General features: G+C 55.7%; 2 protein-coding genes across 2 annotated transcripts; one reads left to right on the top strand and one right to left on the bottom strand.

The window, feature by feature from the left end:
- The first annotated feature begins 2,612 nt into the window (after positions 1 to 2,612).
- Positions 2,613 to 13,455, top strand: LOC112406765 (long-wave-sensitive opsin 1). Its single transcript, XM_024755737.1, has 6 exons — positions 2,613 to 2,732; positions 5,606 to 5,902; positions 8,262 to 8,430; positions 9,455 to 9,620; positions 10,870 to 11,109; positions 13,234 to 13,455. The coding sequence occupies exons 1-6, from the start codon at positions 2,621 to 2,623 to the stop codon at positions 13,342 to 13,344; spliced, it is 1,095 nt and encodes a 364-aa protein (XP_024611505.1). The 5' UTR covers positions 2,613 to 2,620; the 3' UTR covers positions 13,345 to 13,455.
- Positions 13,456 to 13,758: 303 nt separating this feature from the next.
- TEX28 (testis expressed 28) lies at positions 13,759 to 14,528 on the bottom strand (the record flags this gene model as incomplete). Its single annotated transcript, XM_024755738.1, has 2 exons — positions 13,759 to 14,115; positions 14,393 to 14,528. Coding segments are annotated over 2 exons (493 nt in total), but the record flags the coding sequence as incomplete, so codon positions are not given.
- Between the last annotated feature and the right edge of the window lie 1,748 nt (positions 14,529 to 16,276).

Genomic DNA, 16,276 nt, shown 5'->3' with positions numbered 1-16,276 from the left:
TAGTGTCTAATGGGGACAGGGTTTCCCTTGGGGAAGATGAACAGTTCTAGAGATGGATGGTGGGGATGGCTGCACACCAACCTGAATGTACTTAATGCCGCCCAGATGGGCGCTGAAAAAATGGTTAACGTGGTAAACTTGATGTTATGTATATTTTGTTACATTAAAAAAAAAGGTCAGGGCTTGCAAATGGCCAAAGGATTCCTTGACCTGTAGCTGTAGCAGCCACTGGCTATTAAAGACAAAGCCCCTGGTCTACTGGCCACAGCCAAGAGCTGAATGAAGGTGACGGTCAGCTCCCAGGGCCCCTAATCAGCACCCCCATGTCGAGTAACTTCGGGGCAGTTGGATTAGAGACAAGGCTGACATCTCATCTTCCAGCCTGGGCAGGGCGCCCCAGCTGGAGCGAGGGCGGGTGACCCAGGGCCGAGTGGAGGGCCTGGCCTCTGCCCAGGGGGCCGCTGCCTGAAGCACGCTAGCCTCCGGGCTGGGCCCTTTCTCCCCCGCCCCCCTCCTATCTCTCCTCACTCACATTTTGGCCCCACTCACTTTTCTTCGTCTCCCTCTCGAGAGCCCCTCCCTTTTCCTCCACGCTTCGCCGGAGTGCAGGACCCGGTGAGCTTTCGCTGGGCCTCGGGAAGCACACGTGTGCGCCCAGGTGCCAGGGGGCTTTCCAGGGCAGTAATCTGCTTTTGGCTAAAACTGGACCTGATCTTCTGTTAGCCCTAATCATCAATTAGCACCCGACTCTGCAGACGGTCCAGGGGAGGGTCCAGGACTCACTGCCATCGCCACCTCCTCCCTTTGCCCTGTCCCCTCGTTCCCCAGGGTCTTGGGGCAGCCCTGCCGCTGAGCTCAGTCATTGGTGCCATGCTGGACAGGGGCAGGCTGGGCAAGCGGTGGGCCAGCTCTGGCTGGAGGGTTCACAAAGGGCTTCCAAAGGGCCCGCGGCAGCCCCGTGAGGGAGGGGGGTAGGCAGGGGCAGGCAGGATGGGTCCTCTCCCTTTAGACAGAAGGTGAACCTGGCCTGAGAGGGAGGGGTCACCCCACTCAAGGTCACCTGGCCAGTCCATGGCAGTGCTGGGAAGCCAGTGCTCAGAAGGGACCAGGTTGAGCAGGTGATCCCAGAGGGGGCCCACCTCCGGCTCTCACATTCTCAGGTGTGCTGATTCTTTGACTCTGGTGGCGGGGGGACAGGCAGAGCCCCCGGGGATCCAGGAAGAGGGAAAAGCATGGCCTTGGAAGTCAGAAGAACCTGGGGTTGAGCTCTAGGCATCTGACCTTGTGACGTCGAGTGCCATCACACATGCCATGTTCGCTTTGTGAGCCCCTCAAAACCCCTTTCAGTCCTTTTGGTTACGTACCCAGAAGGAGAATTGCTGAAGCACGTGGTAATTCTATTTTTCAATCTTTGGAACTGCCAAACTGTTTTCCACAGTGGCTGCACCATCACCATCTAATTTTAGAATAGTTTCATCACCACCAAAGGCATCCCCATCCCCGTTAGCAGTCACTTTCCATCACCCCCAGCCCAGCCCCTGGCACCACCAGTCTGCTTTCTGTCTCTGTGGGTTTATCTATTCTGGACATTTCACATACACAGAATCATAGCGTGAGGTCCTCTGTGTCTGGCTCCTTGCGCCTAGCATCACGTTTTCAAGATTCGCTCATGTTGGAGCATGTGTCAGAATTCCATTCCTTGTTACGGCTGAATAATACTCCATTGCACGGGTGGAGGGCATTTTGCTTATCCGTTCAGCTGTCGACTCACTTTTGACCTTTTGTGAATAGTGCTGCTCTGAGCATTCCTATTCACCTTGTGTGGAAACACGCAAGGCTGCGGAGTTGGGCAATTAGCGGAGCTTTGCTTTTGAAGGCAAGTCTAGAGCGAGGCTGTAGTCACGGGCAGGCCAAGGAAAGCTTGTCAACCCAGGGGAGGGAGAGTTGAGGTGGGGTCTGAGGGCTTCTGGGCACCCTCAGCTGCTTCGGGAGGGCTGTTGGGAGGGCCTGGCTGAGCTCCCTGGTGACGGAACGAGCTGCAGCCCACGGGGAGCAAGGCGGTGGGGTGAGGGAGAAGCGAGATGCACGGCGGAGTCTCTCCCACCCCAGGCCTGTCCATCCCTTCCCGGGGAAGGAGCCCCACTGGCACGACTTGCATCCATCTGGGCCCCCGAGATGGTCTGACCCACAGGGAGGTTCCAGCTCCAGGCCTCAGCCCCGCGACGTCACTCGGGGAGCGGCCGCTGGGAAAGGTGGGTCTGGGCTTCGGGCTGAAAAGCCCGACACTTGTGCCTGCCCGGCCTAGGAGCAGACGCTGGACGGTAGAAGGGAAGAGAGGACAGGGAAACAGCAGCGAGGGCCCACGGCAGCCTCCACAGCCACCCTGGCTCTGAGCCCGGCTCCCAGCAAATCCCTCTGAGCCGCCCTCGTGGGCTCGCCTTAGGAGCCAGGAGGCCCAGGGGTGGGGAAGTAGGAGGTCTAAGTCCCAGGCCCAATTAAGAGATCAGATGGCGAAAGGTTTGGGAGCTTTTAAGGTGAGGAGAGCTGGGCTGGTATAAAGCACCGTGACCGCCGGGCAGCGCCAGGTCCGCAGGCATCGGGGACAGGGTTTTCCAGAGCCATGGCCCAGCAGTGGGGCCCTCAAAGGTTTGCAGGTGGGCAGCCACAGACCAGCTTTGAGGACAGCACCCAGGGGAGCGTCTTCACCTACACCAACAGCAACTCCACCAGAGGTGAGCAAATAGGTGCCGAGGCTGGGTCATGCTGGCTAGAACGGCCCTCCTGGGACACAGGCCCGAGTGGCCTTCTCTCTTAGCCTTTATGATAACATGAATGGGGGGGGTCCTCTCTGAACGTAAAAGGACACCGTAATATCGAATACACACTTTCAAACCACACGGGCTTCCCAGACCCTCTGAGAATTCCTGTCCCAGGAAAGTTCACGAACTCTTCCCGTGTGGCCCCAGACTGCTAGTGAGCGCTCGATACACTCATCCCTGAGCTTCCGGGGAGGGAACTGGGCCTGACTCACCTTTGCATCTCCCAAAGCCAAATGGAGGCCACCAGCAGGAGTGACAGGCGGGGTTGGCCCGCAGGAGGGTGAGTGACTTCGAGAGCCTAAGGGGAGAAGAGACCGTGGTGGTGGTGGCCATCTTGTCCCAGTTCACGCCCAGAGCCCTTGGACTCTGGCGGTCCATGCTAGGGAAGAGGCTAGCTCGGCTCCTGGGGCAGCTGTTCTGCTCCGAGCTGTCCCAGTAGAGAGGGCTTTGGCCCAAAAGAAAGCCGAAAACTCCATCGAGGCAGCCCGAGTTCTGCCCTGGGCATGCCAGCCCATCAGAGACCTGAGGACTGTACTGACCCTCAGCCCCTGGCCCCCCTCCCCGGGTCCCTTCTTCAAACCAAAGACCTTCCGTTCCTTTAAGAATGTCTCACGTGCTGCAGTTTCCAGAAGCCACACCAGCTCCTTGACAGCCGTGAAGTTCACCTTGACCTGACTGCACCCCAGAATGTCCTCGACGTAGACACAGCAATGCTCTCCCTGGAGGCCCACGGGGCTTCATCGATGCACAAGATTCCTTATTGTAAAATTTTTTCAAAAGTTCAAGTGTCTACCAAAGTAGAGAGGAGAGTATAATGGCCCCCGGGTATCCATCACTTGTCTTATTTCATCTCTAACCCCCTCCACTAACCACTCCTGCCGATTTCTGGAAGCAGATCCAAGACATCACATCATTTCCTCTGTAAATCTTCGGTAGGTACCAGTAAGAAGAAAGGACTCTTTAAAAACACTACCACAAGGTCATACTTCTAGAGGTTCCCCCTCAACCTCCTTGCAATTTATTTGTTGAAGAAAGCGAGTCTGTTGTCCCCAGTTAAGAGATCAGATGGCGAAAGGTTTGGGAGCTTTTAAGGTGAGGAGAGCTGGGCTGGTATAAAGCACCGTGAAGGTCTGCCGGGCAGCCAGGCGGATGTGTCCGGTGTTTGGGCGAGCTGCTGACACTCAATGCCAGGACCCATTAAACCACTGGGGATTTCGAAATGGTGACACTGGGATTCTTCTGACCCTGTCTTCATTTATTAGCTTCACTACTTTGATCAAGAGAAACACGCTCTCACGTGCCATCGGGTTGCCCAGGGATACGGTGTGCGTGGGAAAGGCAGAAGAGATGCTTGAGTCTCCTTCTATTTCGCCCAGTTCCAAATAGTGACTTGGTTCCCCAATGGAGCCCGTTGGGTTTGACCTCTGCGTCTCCTTTCTCTCCCACTAAGAATCGTGTTCTTAAGGGCTGTGGGTAGAGTTGGAATTAGAATATCATTTCGTTACTCATTTGCTTTATCTCAAACACGCTGAAAATGGTCTCAGAATGATGACGCCAACGCTATCGCCAGCAACATCATTACCCAAAGCTTAACCTTTGGACAGGTCTTTTCATCCTTTGGGGACATGCCACCAGGCTCGAATAGGCAAACTAGCGTCTTTTTGAGTCCCTGCGAGTAGCCCCTCTCTATGTGACCATGCCACCGAGTGCATATGCGGTCAGGTCCATTTGTTTTATTTTTGATTTTTCAGGGATTGCTTTTTAAATTTTAATGTTGTTTTATAATTATGGAATAAAATATTTACAAGGCTCCAAATTAAAATCTAGAAAGCAAGGTATACTGGAAGAAATCTTGCTTCCTGCCAGCCCCCATATCCAATTCCCTCCCGCCCTGTATTTCTCAGGAGACCCTTACCTGGGAGTTGACTGTGATACCCTTTTTGCACTCATTTCTTCACAGAACTAGACCTGAAACTTCCAGGAGAAGGGGGCAGGCCGGTGCACCGGCTTTTGCTTCCCATGTTCGGAGCGCTCCTGTCCCTTCTGTGCCACACACGGCCCTCGTCCCTGTCTGATCCAGACTCCGTGGGTGGTCCAGGAAGGACGGTTGGGCTGCCTTGTTTCGAAACCGTCCCAGCCCCTCACTTGCCTGCACGCCGGAGCGCTCCACACACCTCCTAGTTCCAGATGCTCTGCTCACGCTAACCCATTGGACTTCCTGGGTCAGATGTGCTGGCAACTTGGGGGGTTGCTGTTCTCGGGCCCAGCAGCAGCCCCAGTGCCTTCCCTCTGCTCCCTTTTGCACAGAAACGGGCACTACACAGGTGTCGCGCAGTCAAAGGCCTGTTCCTTGGGAGCCTGTGGTGTCTAGCGTGGTCGCAGATATTGTCGGCAGGTTTCTGGGAGCTCCCTGCGGTAGGGGCGGATGAGGCCCAGGCACAGAAGGGTTCGGGGGAGAGGACCAAGCCAGCCAACCACACTCCAGGAGGCCGACGTGGCACATGGCGGGGCGCAGATCAGACGGGCGCGCGGCACCCGGCAGCGATGATGAGGGGTGCTGCCTTGTTAAGTTCAAGGATGCCCGTGCAGGCATCTGGCAGGCCGTGGCCTCGAGCTTGAGAGACGGGATGGAGGGAAGGTTGTCTGCAGGCGGGCAAAGCTAGAGGGGAAGACCAGTCGCAAAGGTGAGTGCGGCGGGCGGAAGGCAGGAGGGCTGAGGGGAGATTCTGATGGGGTGAGGGGGGCGGCACAGATGCAGCTGTGCCCTCTGTGTCTCCTGCCTCCAGACCCCTTCGACGGCCCCAATTACCACATCGCCCCCAGATGGGTGTACCACCTGACCAGCGTCTGGATGGTCTTCGTGCTCATCGCCTCCATCTTCACGAACGGGCCCGTGCTGGCAGCCACCGTGAAGTTCAAGAAGCTGCGCCACCCTCTGAACTGGATGCTGGTGAACTTGGCCGTCGCTGACCTGGCGGAGACGGTCATTGCCAGCACCATCAGCGTTGTGAACCAGATGTACGGCTACTTTGTGCTGGGCCACCCCTTGTGCATCGTGGAGGGCTTCACTGTCTCCTTGTGTGGTAAGCCAGCCAGGGCCTGGGCACAGCCTCCCGTGCGTAAAGGAAACACTCACGCGGCAAAATCCGCAGGTGTGCCTCTGGGGCGTGTTCGAGGCACATCTCTGAACGGGGACAGACAGATCCACATAATCTCAGAACAGTGTGGGAGGGGAGGCCTCCGAGATATTGAAACTAGATCCTACCATCCCCATTGCTAATATCTCCGCGGGTTGTGACCCTGTTCACGTCAACTTTGGCCATAAGCACCTGCGCTCCCGGCTCCGTGCTGTAAGGCATCTAGGATGCTGCACACAGGGTCCAAGGCCTGCGGGCCTCCCATCCAGACAGTGAGCACATGGCATCACCAGTAGCCTCAGAGGAGCGTGACTTGGAGGAGGAGGCGGCGACGAGGGAGCCGAATGTCGACTCAGCGGGACAGGAAGGGGCACAGACAGCTGGGCTGGCTGGGTGGCCAGAGCGCGGGTGAGCACACAGCGGGCGGCGATAGGCCTCAGGACGGCACGCTGAGGAGCGGGGAGGAGGGGGCCCCGTGGGGAGACCGGGAGAAGGCTGGCTGACGGCGCGGGGGCTGAACAAGGGAGCGAGGGCTGAGCCAGGGAGAGCAGGGTGTGGGTCTGCACCGGGTGCCCGGCAAGGCCAGGGTGGCGGGGTTTCCTTGCCAAGGGCCCATGAAGAAGAGGAACACAGGCGGGCCTGACAAGGCCAAGGTCGCCTCAGAGGCCCTTGCACCACGTCCCCAGGACAGAACCAAGGGCTGTGGGGTTGCAGCTTGGCGTCCACCCGAGATGACAGGGAGCCCAAGGGCCACAGCACTCACCACGTGCAGCCTGTCTCCAGGCCCCCGGCCATCAAACCAGTGAAGGCTTGCAGCTGCCTTCCCATTTTTCAAGTTTCCCAGGGCCACCTGGTCACAATGCCTGGGTCCTTAGCTTCCACATCTAACTTGGGTTTGTCTTGTTACCGCCTGAAGTGATCTCCAATTCAGATTCTGAGGAGACGAATGACAGAAAGACACTAGGACTAGAGGGACAGGGGAGAGGGGACCTGGTCAATGACTTGAATTACTAGTGGTGTCAGCTCCACCAAGTTACTTTACCAGGGAAGGTTAGGCAGAGAAAGTCCATCCCAAGTTCCAACACTCCGTGCACCTCGGTAGCTGGTGCCTGGCGCCCCGGGGTGGCTCCTCGCTTACGCCTGTCTTGCCTTTGTAACTGCTCGAGGTCTGCTCTCGGGTCACCAGTTTTGGGGACACAGACACCCTCAGCCCTCTGGGGAAGCCCGTGGACCCCTTCTTAGAAGAACGTTGGCAAATGTGCACAATGAGATCCATAGGATTACAAAGGAAGCCAATGATACTGAAATATAGTTATCAAAGTATTAAACACTAGTGACATACTCCTTCATTAAAAGTATTAGTATTGGGCTTCCCTGGTGGCGCAGTGGTTGAGAGTCCGCCTGCCGATGCAGGGGACGCGGGGTCGTGCCCCGGTCCGGGAGGATCCCACGTGCCGCGGAGCGGCTGGGCCCGTGAGCCACGGCTGCTGAGCCTGCGCGTCCGGAGCCTGTGCTCCGCAACGGGAGAGGCCACAGCAGTGAGAGGCCCGCGTACCACACACACAAAAGAAGTATTAGTATTAACGGTATTTTTAGAAGTATTCGTGACGCCATTCTTTATTAAGGTATCAAATAACTGTATCTGGCCAGACAGTCACTGAGATGTCAAAGTAGCAATGAATATAGTCATACTGGGAAATGTCTGCCACCCCTGTAAAGTGACCAAGTCACGGGCACTGCTAATGCTACCACACTCGCAATGGAAGTAAAGAAGGCCAAGTGTCCAGTAGAGCGTAGTGGAAACAAAGACATCATTTTCCCCACCCCAGCTCATGGAGCCCCGGATTCCATCCACAGACCGCTGCATGGTGGGCGGTGCTGAGAGGCCCGGGCTGAGGGGAGGCCTGCCCACCGGCAGGAGGGCACAGCTTTCTGCACACGTCCTGTTTCCTTGCTCCGGGCTGGGACTGCAGTACCTCAGTGTGGCCTCATGTGTGTACGTGGCCGTCAGGAGTTGCGCTGACCGTATCACAAGAAAGGCTGGTGGCCGAGTAAAAGAGAGATGGGAAGCGAGGTGGGCCATGAGGCCAAATCAGAGCAGGCAAGGGGAGGCGGGCGCAGGCCCAGTGGGGAAGGAGCCGGGAAAGCAGGGGTTAGAGAAAGAAACTGACCAAGAGACCCGCTGCTTCCCGGGACCGGAAAACACTTTTTGGAGAATTAGCTTTTGCAGGTAGGTGGGGGGTGTCCTCTTGATCTTGAAAAGCGTTGACTCAAAGCCTTCCTCTGTCTGCTTCTCCCCCTGCAGGGATCACCGGTCTCTGGTCCTTGGCCATCATTTCCTGGGAGAGGTGGATGGTGGTCTGCAAGCCCTTTGGCAACGTGAGATTTGATGCCAAGTTGGCCATTGCGGGCATTGCCTTCTCCTGGATCTGGGCTGCTGTGTGGACAGCTCCACCCATCTTTGGTTGGAGCAGGTAAGGGTGCCAGGGTGCCAGGAAGGTGATTCGTTTGGAGCAGAGCAGGGAGGGTCAAACTCGTGATTCCCTTTGTGACCTTGGGGCAAACCATTTCCAGTCCCTGGGCCTTTGTGGCTCCACGAGTAAACCAAGGGTGGACCTGACTCTCGCTGAGACCCCTTGGAGCGCGCACTGTCTGTGAACGCGTGACTCTGCCTGGCTGCAACGTGGAAATGGGCCCTGTGGTCCCCAAGCCTCTGGAAAAGTCTGTTTCTCCCAAACAGGAGCAGCTCATGAGAACACATAGAGAAACGCTGCCGGCTGAGGCCACAGGCACGTTTGGATTCCAGAGCCCTCTTGCCTACTCTGCCCCAGGCCTCTTTCTTGCACCTGCCGAGGGGCCCCCTTTCCGAGGCTCCTTGGGTCGTAGGTACACCTGGGCTGTCGGTTACAGTGTCCTCTCCAGGTGGATCCTTTGGGGGAAGTCCCGCATTTCCAAGGAAACGGCTCAGGTGTTTGAGGGGGCTGGACGGGACAAGGCCGTTGCATTTGTATCTTGCACTGCAGGCTGGTGAACAAGTTCTGTGGTGCCTGGAGAGGGTGTGGTCTTTCTTTGGGAAGCTGCCATCAGTGCGAGGAACCAGGCCCTGTCTGTCCCCTCCTCATGCTCCCGTGCCCACAGTGGCTGCGACTGTTGAACACGTGCTCGTTGAATCCTCAGGCACCCTCTTGTCTTAACACCTGTGAACCCCTGAGTAAAAAAAGAAGGGAACGTGAGACCAGAGACGGACAAGGCTTTCCTAAGATCCTTCTGAAGGGCTTCCTTTGGGGGTGATGAAAACGTTCTGGAGCTACAGACAGAGGTGGCGGTTGCAGAACGTTGCGAACGCACTAAATGCCTCCGAATTGTTCACTTCATGTAACGTGAATTTCACCTCAATGAAAAAGCCCAGCAACCTTACCCAAGTCAGTGGTGTGCTGGGGCGGGCAGGGGCTCGGGTCCCTGCCCACCTCAGGACGGGCTGCCGGCCCTTCTCCCCAGGTACTGGCCCCACGGCCTGAAGACGTCGTGCGGCCCGGACGTGTTCAGCGGCAGCTCTTACCCTGGGGTGCAGTCTTACATGATCGCGCTCATGATCACCTGCTGCTTCATCCCGCTCAGCGTTATCGTGCTCTGCTACCTGCAAGTGTGGCTGGCCGTCCGAGCGGTGAGCCCCACACCCCCCCCAGCTTCACCCCTGCAGGCAGGCTCATGAACGCCAGGGAGGTCTAGGCTGGCACAGAGGACCGCCCAGTCCGCTCTCCAGCCCCGGAACCAGATATCTGGAATTGCCAGAATCTGCCAACGCCTTCGAGGTGGCAGGCGCAGCCCCGGCTCCCTCGGCCTCGCCCCTACAGGGTGGGAAGGGACTGCCCGCCTCCTCGTGGAGGGACCCAATAAGGGACCACAGCTGCATTTCCTCCTGATCCCGGGGGTGGAAAGCCAGCCTCTGCCACGGAGTGGAGCACAGCCGGCCAGATCCAGAGGCTAAACTTGCCAGTCAAGGGGTGTTTTGCAAAGGCGGCTACCGGAGCGCTCGCGTCCCGTTCACGTGCCATCTGCCCCCCAGACCTGTACTCCCCCCTCCCCCCGGGAAGGTGATCCCCTGGCGTGGGAAATCAGAGCGAAGCAGGAGAATGAGATCGGGGTCCCGAGCACCGTGCGTACGTTGTCCCTTTGTCAATCAGCTTACCTACAATCAGCCATCTGTCCCTGTTGGGCTCCTGCCTGGCACAGGGAATAAGAGGCCTCTGGGGCGGCACCTTTCCTCTACGAAGCGGCTTGTGCCCACAATCGGATCAGCATGTGCTTATGAGCTCTTTGTGGAGTGGAGGCCACGGGCTGGAGCTAAGCTCCCCCGACCTCACTGCCTTCAGTGTGTGACCTGTTCCCTCCTCGCTCCCCTCACCGCGTTGGCGGTCAGGGATCGGAAGCTACTTAGCCGACTCCCACAGGTATCCGCACACAGCTGGGTCCGAGTGAGCTCTGGGCTGCGCAGCCCAGGCTCCAGAACGCGCTCCAGCCCTCAGTCACCCCTCGTCCCCATTCAGCTGTCTGCCGCCGGTCCCTGCCCGCAGCAGGTGGCGGCCGCCCCTGTGTCTTCTCCCGCCCGGCCCCTCAGACCTGACCATGGGAGGGGACACTCTGGTAAGGGACCAGGTGAGGCACAGCCTCCTTACCTCCTTCACAGACTCCTAACAGGAAGCAAGCTGTGCCACCTCCAAGCCTGGAAGAGCTCCCACAAGGCTGGCCCCGCTCAGGTGGCCCGGGTACTGCACAGCTGGGCCCATCTGCTTCTCCCCGCTACCCTCCCTGACTAGCTACCCAAGCAGCAGCAACATGGAATCCCCTGGGGTACGGAGCCCTGAGGGGTCCTCCCGCTCAATGTCCCCGGGGCCACTCTCTGTCCCCCCCAGGTGGCGAAGCAGCAGAAAGAATCCGAATCCACCCGGAAGGCGGAGAAGGAGGTAACCCGCATGGTGATGGTGATGATCTTTGCGTACTGCCTCTGCTGGGGGCCCTACACATTCTTTGCATGCTTCGCCGCTGCCCACCCTGGCTACGCCTTCCACCCTCTGGTGGCCGCCCTGCCATCCTACTTCGCCAAAAGTGCCACCATCTACAACCCCATTATCTACGTCTTTATGAACCGGCAGGTAAGGCACGCAGTGGACAGAGCAAACCGGAAATGGACCCCGGAAGAGCCCGGGGATGGCCCCCACCCGGAAGCGTGTCTGTGGGAAGACTGACAATGACCCCCAGGACAATAACCGGGGAAGGCTGAGCATGCGACCCAGCCCCAGCCAGCCCTCCCTCTGGATCCCTTTATGATCTGGGCCTGAGGGTGGGCATTTCCTCCAGTGCACTGAGTGCTGTGTGCCCCTCCCCTCTGCTGGCCTAGGATTGCCAGATCGTGTCTCTGTGTCCCCTAGGCATGCCCTTCTTGATTTCACAGACACAACTCTTCTCTTGAACTGACTCTTTCCATCTTCAAACGCTGACAGTGACCAGGACACAAGGAGGCCCTTCTTGCCTGGACTGATCTTTGGCTGCCATGACTTCATGGGTTAGTTCAGGCAGGACACGCTGTGGTCCTGCTAGATGGCAGCCCACGAGTCCTAGGCCTCTTAGTAGGTTACGGGTGATTCAGGCTTATCATCTTCCAAGTGCAATTGCCTGATTCGTCCTTGAATCCATCGTATCCACTTCACTGAGGTGCAGCTGTGATGTGACTTGAGGATGACCAGCAAGGTCTGTGGGTCGGAAATACCACCCCCTCAGGGGCATCCCATCTCACCATGGTAACGTTTAAGTATCAAGTAGGACCGGCACCACAAAGGAGTCCCCGGGACTCCACTGTTGGCACCTCAACACCCAGAGCATAGCTCTACGCCTGACCACTGTTTCCTGTCTTTCACATGGGTCTCTTTTTAGGTCTGGCTTTTAGTCGTGGAATCCTAGGCCATCTTGCCAAGTATTGTCTTCACTTGAGCCTTTCCATTCTCTCCTTCTGGAACTCCCCCTCCTCTACAATCATCTGAACTTCCAGACTCTCCAGACTTTCGAACTTTGCTTTCACCCTTTCCACACTGTTATCCCTTCCTGTTGCATTCAAGAGAGAATGTTCTGGAATTGAGCTCCACAAAGACGTGGAATTTTGCTCTTTTTGGTTTGCTGCTGATGCCCCGAGGACACAGTCTAGTACAGAGTGGGTGCCCAGTATGTAGATTATATCTCCTATCGTCACTGAGTTAAGAACAATGCTTTGAGGATACAAAGCAGAGGCGTTTGCTGTATATTTCGGGCCTCTCGACTACGTCCAGCTACTCCAACATCAAAACTCTTAAAAAGACCCATAATTGCTGAAATCAATAACAAGAATGGGGCTCACCTGCCAGCTCTTCAGCTGAGTCAGTTCTGCTGTCCAGCCCAATGTTATTGATTTCAGCAATTATGGGTCTTTTTTAAAAGAGTTTTGACATTGGAGTAGCTGGACGTAGTCGAGAAGAGGCCCGAAATATACAGCAGATGCCTCTGCTTTGTATCCTCAAAGCATTGTTCTTAACTCAGTGACGACAGGAGATACAATCTGAGAAGTGAATACAGCCCACATGCCTTTAGGGGTGGAGCAGTAAAGAGCAGGGCGCTCCCGATGCCAGAAGACTCTCTTGGCTGAAGAGATGATCGTTCTGGTGGCAAGAGATCTGAGATCAAGGTGTGGGCAGTGCTGGTTGTTTCTTAGAAAGAGTCTGTTCCAGGCCCCTCTCCTAGGTCCTGACAGGTACCCGTAACCTCCGGTGTTCCTTGGCTTGTAGACGAGTCTCCCCAATCTCTGCCTTTACCTTCCCTCTGGGTCTGATTCCAAATTCCCTTGTTTTCATGAGGACACCAGTCATTGGATTAGTGCCCACCCTACTCCAGCACGACCTCATGATAATATACATCTTAATCACATCTGCAGAGACTATTTCCAAATAAGGTCACAGTCACAGGCTCCAGGGGTCAGGACTTGAACATATCTCTGGGGGAGCACAATTGGGCCCACAACAGTCACCGTCAACTGCTAAATCAGATGACTTAGATAATCGAATACTCAGGAATAGACCATTCCCACGTGCAAGGAGTACCTGGAGGCTTCCCCCACTCCCCCTGTAGATTGTGAGCGTGTAAGCCATCAAGGTGACACTGAACAAACGCTTTCCTCGGAGTGCCCCAGCATTACATTTAGCGTAGCATGTTGGCCCTGCCTGCTCTGCTCAGTAACACTTTCTGTCCTGCAGTTTCGAAACTGCATCTTGCAGCTTTTTGGGAAGAAGGTGGATGATAGCTCTGAACTCTCCAGCGTTTCCAAAACAGAGGCCTCATCTGTCTCTTCGGTGTCACCTGCCTGAGTCGCCTGTCTCCCACTGGAAGACGTAACCGGTCCCACCCTCCGGGGCTTTGGCCACCCCGCCCCTGCCCCTTTTCTCCATCCCTGTGAAATAAATGTAGTTTCTCTTTGCCAAAAGCAACCGAGTCATAGAGGCTGCCACTGCAGTTTTGGGGCACTCGAGCCTCTGAGCGCTGGGTCACTGGGTCGTGAGAGAGCACGTAGGGGAGAGAGGGGCACAGCACCGTACTTTGGAGTTGCTCATCTTTTCTAAGCCTCGTGTCTACAGACGGGATAAAAGGATCGCAAGAAAGGCGAGCGCGAGGCGGGCGGGCGTCCATGTACCTCTCATTGGGCTGCTGGTGATGGAACAAGAAAGGGAGAGCCGAGAAGCAGCTGCCTGGGGAGGCGGGAGAAGCTAGCGAAGCCAGGCCCTTTAAGGCCCCTCTGGTAGAGGCTTGGAATCCCCGGAACACAGTCTCCATCTGGAGGGGACCCGGGCCTGCCAGTCTGCGGCGGGGACGGCACACTGCTTCTGCCAGGCCAGGGCACCCAGCCCGATGAGCAGGAGTGCGGTGCCCGTGCGCAGGCGCGAGCTCAGCAGCGGCACTGGGCAGGCGCACGCGCTGGAGACCAGGACCCGGAGGACGGTGGCCAGTGTGAGCAGCGGGCGCGCCCAGCGGCACAGGCAGCCCCGGGGCCGGATACGCACGCTCTCTGTCACCTCCAGTTGGGTCACCTGCTGCAGAGCCTCCAACTTGGCTACACGGCTCTTGAACGTGTCCATAACCTCCTGCAGGAGGAAGAGAGTGACGCTGTCACGCCAACCTCCCGTCCCCCGGGGGTACTGGAGCCTCAGTGTGCGAGTTTCCAGATCGGCTAAGCCGGAGCCGGAGCCGGGGAAAGGGCGGCATGAACGGGAACACGGGATGCTGTGGGGCACAGCTTAAGGACCTGCCTCTTCCCTCGGTTCAGGGGTGTCAGAGCGGATTCACTCATCTTCTGCTTCTCTCGTCCCCACGGCCTTCTCACTGGCCGCTTCTCACAAGGTCCCCCTGTGAGGTTCTCACCCGTATCTCCTTGGCTCTCTCGTAGGACAGATAGGCCATTCTCTCCTCGGTGCAGGCCAGATTCTGGTTGAGGTGGTAAATGTTGTCCAGGTGCCCCTGTAGGTGCTCATTCACCTGTCCTTCCAGCTGCACTTGTCTTGGGAGCAAAAGAGAAAGTAACACTCCCTGAGCACCCGGCCCCAAGCTTGTTCTGGGGCTGAGCGGTCCTCCCTCAGGACTAGACTTGGGTTCAGAATCCACCTTCCTCCTCCTCCTCCAGGGCTGCCTCAGAACACCCCAGGTGCACGTCAGCCACACACCCACACCGATATTCATGTATCTTTTATATATAGTCACTCTTTTGTAACGGCTTTACAAAAATAGCAATAAACTAGAAGTTGCACAAATCGAGATCTAAACTGTCCGTGAGTGCTGTTAAATTCCATACAGAGTCCCACACCAGTGTTCGGTATGCAGTAGTTCTTCCATAAAAGTCTGTTGATCATAGTGATGGAGCAGTCACAAAAGACCACATATTGTATGATTCCTTTTATAAGAAATGTCCAGAATAGGCCAATCCACAAAGACAGAAATAAATCTGTGGTTTCTGGGGGCTGGACGGGGTAGGAGGTGGGGATTGACTGCTAGTGGGGATGGAATTTCTTTTGGAAGCGATGACAATGTTCTGGACTGAGACTGCTCTGTGAATATTTTGCTAAAAACCCTGAACTTTACACTTTAAGTGGCTGAATTGTATGGGATGTGAATTGTAGCTCAATAAAGCTGTTTAAAACAAAAACCAAAATCGGACTGTGGTAACGACTGTACAACTCAGTAAATTTACTAAAGATTATTGAAACAGTTAAAATGGTGCATTTTATGGCACGTAAATTATATCTCAGTAAACCTGTTAAAAAAAAAACACAGATAAAACATCACTACCTGTTGTTTATGGCCACATGTGTAAGTAGCAAAAGTCTAAAAACATGCCTGGAAAAGCTAAGTGCCTAGTGAGGATAGCGAGGTGGGCAGAAAGGGGGAAGGGGAATGTGAGAGTTTCAGGCGAATCACCTTTTAAACTTTTATTTCTTAAAAAAATTTTTGAAGCAAATATATTAAGACTTGAGAAAGCTGGGGGCAGTCATATAACCTTCATCATGTTCTTCTCTGTTTTTCCCTGGGTTTGGAATATTTCCAAACAGCAGCTCCTAGGTCTTTAGGGAAGAGCCAAGGAAGGCCTGACCTGAGCCAGGGGTGGTGAGGCTGGAGAATGGCTGGGGCCCGGGGCCCTGCAGAGAAGCACAGGCACCGACAGGGAACGGGAGGTGAGCGGGTCAACTAGGTCCTACTTCAGGGACTTGAATGGCGCCACGTGGAGATGGCCCCCAGGCAGCTGAGAATCTGAACGTGTATTTGCTGGAGCCAATTAATTAAGAGCCAGTTCGTGATGGTATTTCAAGGACTATTCCATCAGTGTCTGCTTTGTTCCCTGTTGAGAAGAGATTGGTCTGACAATGTGGCTGAGGCTACCACCCACAAAGACAGGGAGATGGTGGGGTGTCCAGCCCGAAAGCAGATTCCCCATGGCTGTCCTTCCATTTACATGAAGGATGGAGCTGCAAGGACATTTAAGATACTAACCACGTCCAAGTGTAAATTCATGAATATATTCTTCACAAGTACGAAGTCAACACGTAGATTCTTCATTAGTATATATTTATAAGAATGTATGACTATACTCTTTTTAAAAATTTTATGATTTTTTAAAAATTTATTTATTATTTATTTCGCTGTGTCGGGGCTTAGTTGTGGCACACGGGATCTTTGTTGCGGCATGCGGGCTTCTCTCTAGCTGTGGCGCGTGGGCTCCAGGGCTCCAGAGCACGTGGGCTCTGTAGTTTGCAG

The sequence above is a fragment of the Neophocaena asiaeorientalis genome, unplaced genomic scaffold, assembly GCF_003031525.2.
Source record: "Neophocaena asiaeorientalis asiaeorientalis breed wild unplaced genomic scaffold, Neophocaena_asiaeorientalis_V1.1 scaffold843, whole genome shotgun sequence".
NCBI classification, from domain to species: Eukaryota; Metazoa; Chordata; class Mammalia; order Artiodactyla; family Phocoenidae; genus Neophocaena; species Neophocaena asiaeorientalis.
Note: the sequence above shows the minus strand (reverse complement) of the source record. Positions and strands in the feature narration are given on the sequence as shown.

Coding starts and splice junctions, on each gene's coding strand:
- LOC112406765 (XM_024755737.1), top strand. CDS start 2,621: ATGGCCCAGCAGTGGGGCCCTCAAAGGTTTGCAGGTGGGCAGCCACAG. Junction 8,431..9,454: donor CCCATCTTTGGTTGGAGCAG/GTAAGGGTGCCA, acceptor CCTTCTCCCCAG/GTACTGGCCCCACGGCCTGA. Junction 9,621..10,869: donor TGTGGCTGGCCGTCCGAGCG/GTGAGCCCCACA, acceptor TGTCCCCCCCAG/GTGGCGAAGCAGCAGAAAGA.